The sequence below is a fragment of the Pipistrellus kuhlii genome, unplaced genomic scaffold, assembly GCF_014108245.1.
Source record: "Pipistrellus kuhlii isolate mPipKuh1 unplaced genomic scaffold, mPipKuh1.p scaffold_m20_p_1, whole genome shotgun sequence".
Lineage (NCBI taxonomy): Eukaryota > Metazoa > Chordata > Mammalia > Chiroptera > Vespertilionidae > Pipistrellus > Pipistrellus kuhlii.
The window spans coordinates 61905581-61913532 of record NW_023425404.1 but is presented as its reverse complement, the minus strand read 5'-3'; the positions used below and the strand labels follow the sequence as shown (position 1 = coordinate 61913532).

General features: G+C 40.2%; 1 gene segment (V, D, J or C); it reads right to left on the bottom strand.

Annotated features, from left to right (window-relative positions):
* Positions 1 to 432: 432 nt before the first annotated feature.
* Positions 433 to 1106, bottom strand: LOC118712385. The segment is given in 2 exon segments: positions 433 to 848; positions 1007 to 1106. Coding segments are annotated over 2 exon segments (468 nt in total).
* Positions 1107 to 7952: the final 6846 nt, after the last annotated feature.

Sequence of the window (7952 nt, the reverse complement as noted above, 5' to 3'; positions counted from 1 at the left end):
CCCTATCAAGGTATAATAGTCAGTGAAAAAATGATACTAATTACAATAAAAATTGATTAAAAGAGTGATTCCAATAATACTTAATATTATCTCATTACAGAATTATCAATTTTGTGGTTTTATACTGTAGATATTTTCAATGTTTAACATACAATGTTTTAAAATAAAATAAATAAATACTACTTTTAAAAATAAAATACTTAATCATCTAACCATAATAAGGATTATGATATTGATGGTAAGAAGCTTTTTATAGGAGTGGTATCTAAATATCAAATGTAAATTCATCTTTAAAGCCTCAATTTCAACATAAAACATTACTAACTCCTTTCAAGAATCCATATGCAATAGCCATTCAACAAAATGTTCTAACACTTCCTGGGTCATCTTGAAAATTAAATGTCTTATTATGTATTTTTAACATGCAACACATTAGTTTCCACTTGCAGACAAGCAACATGACAAATGCTGTGCTTGAAAGATGTCTGTCCCAGGCAGAGGGCGCTGCCCCACTCGCAGGTTTGTGTACAGGATGCAGGTGCCTGGGAAGCGATGTGTACCCGCTGCACAGAAGTAGACGGCTGAGTCTCCAGGTTGGGTGTCTGCGATGTGCAGGGAGAGATTTTTGGCCGACTTATTCAAGAAAGCAGTGAGTCTTCCAACTGGGTTTGTGTCTTTATTTGAACGAATGTCTATAATGAGCTGGGGGCCTTTTCCAAGTTCTTGCTTATACCAAGGAAAATAGTCTGAGACGCTGTCTGAATAAGTACAGGTGATAACAGCAGTGTTTCCCTCCTGGACACTCAGGGTGGAAAGATGCTGATCCACTTTCTCTCCATGGCAGACCCCTATGCAGAAAGAAAGAGTCAAAGAAAGAAGGTTAACCAGATCATTAAACTTTATCATTTTATTTTTCTGCAGAAACTAAGGAAACCTGAATAAAGTCAGTGTTGCTTCTACAGAATATCCACTAATATGTTCTGTTTCCCATAAACCCTCAACTCACAGTCCAGCTGCAGCCACAGGAACATGAACAAAGCTCCAATGGACGTCTTCATCGTTCTTCCCTCTCAGGGTTAATTGTGGGCTTGCAATCACAGCCAGGGGAGCTACTGCTGTTGTCAAGTTATCCCTCCTTTCCTCTGACAGTCAGAGGCTTTCTCACATTCTACCCAGCCAATAAGAAAAAGGCTGTGCTTCTGCCAAAGCCTATCATGCAGAATCCACTAAGCTGCACCCTCCATGTGTCCTGCATCAGCAGAGGTGCACTGCCATCTTGTGGTTCCATTCACAACTACTGAGCTTGCTGTTCAATGTTCTTACCCTGTTTCCTATAAGAGACTCAGACATGCAAAGGCAGCAATAAGTGAAACAAATTAACTTTTACACCAGAGATTAAGCAAGAATGTAGAGATTAAGATTTCTATCCCTGCACACTACTGAGTAGTTGTTAATATGTTGTAAAGAGGCAGAAGCTGTTGGTATTTGTTCAATGATGGCCTGGATTTACATGTTTGGAATCAGAAAGTACTGTGATTCACTCTCTTACACAAAGAAAAAAATGTCTGCAGATTCAGAAAATATAAACACGTGTAAATTTAAATTTATTCTTGAGGTGGTTTCTTTTTCTCATATCAAATGGATGCCATATTCTAAAATGCTATTACTGACTCATATCCTTAGTGGAATTTCTTCTAAAGTATAAGCCAACTCTCCTAGCATGGATTCCTGCCTCCCTGGCTATTGCTGGATCTCTGTCACTTTTCTCCCAAACTTCACTACAATGTTCTTTTCCCAAGACAGTGATAACATTCCTCAGTCCTGTGAGTTTCCAGAATTATCTTTTGCTGGGGGGGGGGGGGGGGGGGGGGGGGGGGGGGGGGAGCTTTTCCTATCCATTTGAATTTCTTGGAATTTTCTGATTACCTCTGAGAATAAATCTAGGGGAAAGTAAATATTGCCTGTGTCTGCTAAGGGAATAATACAAACAGAAAGTGATCCTAAACCAAGATTACCTCATTTTCAGAAGTGGGGACTTCTTTCCTGTGATTTGAATTCACTGGTCCTTGGGAATTACAAAGAATAAATCTGATCTCTCTTCCACATCTCACACCCTTAAAGATTTAAAAACAGCTATGTTGAAGAACATAAACTCAGAAATTAATGTCTGTTTTAATTTATGTAAAACTTCCTGATTTTGAGGATCTTCAATTCTTTCACTCATTCTCCATCAGATAAGGTTTCCAAGCCTTAGCCAGTTTTGCTCAGTGATTGGAGCATCAGCCCTCAAAATGAAGGATCTCAAGTTCAATTCCAGTCAAGGACACATACCTCAGAGCATGCATAAGAGGCAACCAATCAGATTAATTTTTCTCTCTGTGTTTCTTTCTACCTTCCTTCTACTCTCTCTAAAAATCAAAGGAAAATATATCCTTGGGTGAGGATTTACACACACACATACAAACACACACATTTCCCAAACCCTGCTCTGGTCAGATTTTCCTCTTTTTGGAGACAAATACTTAGCTCAATTACTTACTCTTTTGCAGTATGATATGGGGAACTGAATGAAGTGGTGTAAATGTGAACAACTACATGAAAAACAATGTTTGATGTATTAACTATAGAACAAACATAGTCATCCCTTGGGCAAAGTTTCCAGCTCCATGATCATATCTAATAAAAGAATAATATGCAAATTGACTATCATTCCAACACACAAGATGGCTGCCCCCATGTGGACACAAGATGGCCACCAACAGATGACCAGCAGGGGAGGCCAGTTGTGGACGATTAGGACAGTAGGGGAGGACTCTTGGGGGTGATCAGGCCTTCAGGGGAGTGCAGTTAGGGGTGACCAGCCCAGAAAAGGAGGGCAGTTGGGGCAAACAGGCCTGCAGGGTAGGGCAGTTGGGGGTGACCAGGCTGGCAGGGGAGGGCAGTTAGGGGCAATTGGGTGGGCAGGGGAGGACAGTTAGGCATCAATCAGGCTGGCAGGAGAGTGTTAGGGGTGATCAGGCTGGCAGGGGAGTGGTTAGAGGGTGGCAGGCAGAAGTGGTTAGGGTAAGGTAACCAGACATCCCGCTTTGGGCAGGACAGTCCTGATTTTTAACAATTTGTCCTGCGTCCCGCAGCATTTTTTAAAAGTCCCAATTTTTGGAAAGATTCTTTTAAATCTTTTGGACTTTTTTAAAACACCACGGGATGTGGGACAAATTGTTAAAAATTGGGAATGTCCCGCCAAAAGCAGGGTGTCTGGGCACCTTAGGTTAGGTGCAATCAGGCAGGCAGGAGGACAGTTGGGAGCCAGCAGTCCTGGATTGTGAGACTGGGCCTAAATGGGCAGTCAGGCATCCCTTGAGGGGGTCCCAGATTGAAGAGAGTGCAGGCTGGGCTGAGGGACACACACACACACACACACTATGCAAATTTCATGCACCAGGCCTCTAGTTACTTATATAATATTATTTTACTTACTGTCAATGTGTTGGCCTGGAAACCTTAATCTAACATCTTCATAATCAATGAGCTGCATGAGACTTACAATTCCAAAGATCATTTTTGCTGACAACATGTGATTTAATGTTCATTATATTCATATTCTGCCTTCAGGGATGTCCACTTGGGATAATGAATATATTTGCTACTTCCAGAAAAGTCCTTAGAAATGCATCTGTGTGTTGAGATGGCACCATCACCTTTGGCTTCCTCTTACAGAAGCCAGTGAGTGATGATCTGGTTACTTATACAGTTACAGGGGCTCACCCAGCATGTCAAATATTCACATAAATTAAAACTCTACATCCAGACCTAGCTGGTTTGGCCCAGTGGATAGAGAGCATCAGCCTGCTGATTGAAGGGTCCCAAGTCAAGGGCACATGCCTGGGTTGCAGGCTCGATCCCCAGTAGGGGGCATACAGGAGGCAACCAGTCAATGATTCTCTCTCATCATTGATGTTTCTAGCTCTCTCTCCCTCTCCCTTCCTCTTTGAAATATATATATATAATTCTATATTCAGGTGTTCCAAATGATTGACCATGGCTTTCCCAGACCCTTATTGCAGAGATCTAAGTATCTGCACTTCCTTTACATACTTTATCTTTGCTCAACAGTATGATCCCATGGGAATGAAGCAGGGGAAAGATGCTAAAGAGGAAGTGAGGAAGTCCAGTGTATTCATATGTCAAGCCTATTTACTATCTAATTGTTTCATACGTGAATCTTGAATTTAGTCTCTGTTTTTATAATATGCAGTTGATCAAAAAGATTTCTAAGGGCTCTTAGAGCTGAAAAATTCTCTTATACTGTTTAACAGAAAATAATAATTGAGGGCTCATTGTGTACAATGTAGATTCATGTTAGAGTGGTGAGATATTATCCTGTATCCTGGAACCCCAAGACCAGTTCACATCCTCATGCAATCCAGTGGGTTTGATCTTGCCCCTAAGTAGGGCCTCTTCAGTGGCAGAGACTTGATCCTCTGGATAAGTTCCTATCTATGTTTTAATTTCTCCTATAAGATTAGTAATGGATGAAGGAGAACCTAAGGCCATAGTAAAATGGGACTTTACCATGTAGTATAAATATATTTACTCACAGGCAGAGAAATTGAGGGGGCTCCATGGCTGAGCCATGAGTAAGCAGGATATTCTTCTGAAGACTTATATATACTAGAGGCCTGGTGCGCAAAATTCATGCAAGAGTAATCCTTCCTTCCCCCAGCTGCTGGCACCGGCTTCCCTCTGGCATCTGGGACCCGGGCTTCCCTCATAGCCCTGGCTTCGTCCAGAAGGTTGTCCAGAAGGACATCCAGAAGAACATCTAGTCTAATTAGCATGTTACGCTTGTATTATTATAGATATAACTTATGATATAGATCTTGTTAGAAAATAATAAAGAAAATCTTCTCAACTGGAAGAACCTAGAGGAGGAGGAGCTTACTAATATGCAAACAAGAAACACTTCCTAAAACAACCTGATTGCTTTCTGTCTTTAGGCTTTCTCCTTTGCAAAGGGAGCTCGAAGGTTCAAAATACTCAGCCAGGCCTGGCTATATTATTTTTGAGATCTAATGCAAAATGAAAACTTGGGATCTCTTATTCAAAAACGATGAGGAAACATGTCAATAGGTCATGTTTCTAGAGGACCCACTTATCTAAAACACTTTAACTCTTCATGCAGTTTCATGTAAGTCTGGGTTTAATTTAAAAAAAAAAAACCACACATTTATTTCAGACATTTTAGGATCACAGAAAAATGAAAGAGATACACAATTTTCAATTTATCCACTCCATCACACATGGATAGCTTTTCCCATTATGAACTTCCTCATGAGAGTGGTATATTTCTTAAAACTGATAAACCCACATTGACACAACATTATCACTAAAGTGTACCATAGGGTTTACTCTTTGTGCTGTACATTCTGTGCATTTACACAGATGTACAATGGCATGTATCTATCATTATAGCATCATCAAGGCTAATTTTACCACCCAAACACCCTTTGTCTTTTTCCTAGTCATTTCTCTGGCTCCTCTCACCCCTGGCACCCACTGGTCTTTTCACTGTCTCCATAGTTTTGCCTTTTCCAGAAAGCATGTGGTTGGAATCATGCGGTAATAGCCTTTTCAGATTGGCTTCTTCTATTTAGTAAGGTAAATTTAACTTTTCCTTAGATTTTCATGGCTTGATAGCTCATTTCTTTTTAGTACTGAATAATATTCCTCTGTTCGGATAGACCACCATTTATTTATCCATTCACTTACCAAAAGACGTTCTAGTTGCTTTCAACTTTTTGACCATTGTAAATAAAGCTGCTATAAACACCTGTGGGCAGGATTTTGGGTGAACACAACTTTTCAACTCTATTGGGTGAAAACCCAGGAGTATCATGATTGGATCATAAGGTAAGAGTATGTGTAGTTTTGTAAGATATTGCCACACTGCTTTATTGAAGTGTCCATGTATACACTTCCATTTTGTAGTCATTGACCGGCAAAGCTTACTGCTCCCCTTTGCTGCATGTCAAAGCCCCAGATGATGAGAGCATGCACAGGCCCAACAGGTGGCCCTGACAACTGCTTAGCTCAGACACTCCCTGCTGAGACTGTGAGTGACTGAGCCTGCGTGTGTTCCTGTGTCTTCTTGCCTCATGCATCTCATTTGCAAGAGCAAAGATAAAATTATCAAGAATTTCAAGACAGTGATAACAGAGCCTTACACCAAGGGCAGGGTTCCTTCTGCAGCCACATGGGTCACATTCTCAGGGAGCTGGTCCTGCTTCCAGCTTCACTGAAATATCCCCATTTGTCTTTGGAATCTTAATTTTCAGGGTCCCCATCATTCCTATCCATGCCTTTATATTGTCATAAGGGCAGAACAGTTTGTAATTCAGTTTGCATTACAATTATTCCACATGTAAATTTATGCCTCGGGTTTGGTGGTCAGAAGTCTTTATCTCTGGCAACAACAGAAGGATTTTTAGGTTAATCCTGGAAGCTTTCTGCACCCTTTCCAAAACTGTGAACGATGTTAGAAAATCATGAGTAATAGGTTCATTTGCAATGCAGGGAAGAGTGATGGAGTTTAATGAAGCAGAATGAAATTTTTCATGAGCTCTTCCATACAAGGTGCTATTTAGGAACGCCCTAAATGTAATCCTGGTACACTACTGGTAAGAATGTAAATTGGTGCAGCCTCTATGGAAACATTATGGAGGTTCCTCAAAACAGTTAGAATAGAGCTACCATATGACCCAGCAATCCCTCTTCTGGGTATATACTTAAAAAATATGAAAATGCTTATTCATAAAGATGTTTATCACTCTCGGTTCAATTCAATGTTATTCACCAAAACTTTGCAAAACATGGAAAAAAAAAATCCTTAGTTTCTTCTTTGGGTGATTGGCTAAATATTTGGGGTAATTTATACCATAATGGAGTACTATTCAGCCAAAAAAGAGGATGAAATAGTGCCATATGCAACAATATGAATGGATCTTGACATTATCATGCTTCATGAAATGTGTCAGACAGAAAAGGACAAGAACCACATGACTTTATTCATATGTAAGACATAAAACAAAAAGCAACAAATGAACAAACAAGACAAACAAAAAGTTCAGAGATCCTGAAAACAGTATGATGGTTAATAGAAGTGAAGAGGGTTAAGGGGAGGTTGAAGAAGGTAAAGGAAATCAAATATATGGTGATGGAAGTAGACTACACTTTTGGAGGTGAGCACAATCCAATAGATAGATGATATATTATAAAATTGCAAACATGAAACTTATATAATGTTATTAACCAATGTCACCCTAATAAATTTAATTTTAAATGACCTAAAAATGATATTTTGTCGATGATGTATATAAACACATTGTACAAATTTATTTTAAAAAATCACTTGAAATAGGTGGTTTTAAAGACTGTTCTATATCAAGTAACTCAAAGTATAAGCTCTCGTGTTACCCGGCTTTAATTATCCTATTATATATAATAAAAGCCTAATATGCAAATAGACCAAACGCAGAACGACCAGTGGAACGACTGGTCCCTATGATGCTCACTGCCAAGTAAGGGGCAGGCATTCAACTCAGGAGCTGCCACCAGCCCACAGGCCCCAACCTGCGGTAGTGGCAAGGGGCAGGGCAGGTGAGTGGGCAGTGCCAGGCCAGCCAAGGAGGGGCCAGTGGGGGCCCCACAATCACCCCAGAGGTCAGCCTGCAGATCGGTCCTGATCACCAGGCAGGACTAGGGACGCTATTCGTGAACAAATTTGGTGCACCAGGCCTCTAGTTTAATAATAATGTTAGTTTAAACAAGTCACCTATATTCAACAACCTTCACTTTATCAATACATAAAATGAGAATGTGCATATTTACAGGGTGTTATTTGTACTAAATAGATAATATATGCAATAAGCTAGATAGAGTGTTTGCCAGGCAAT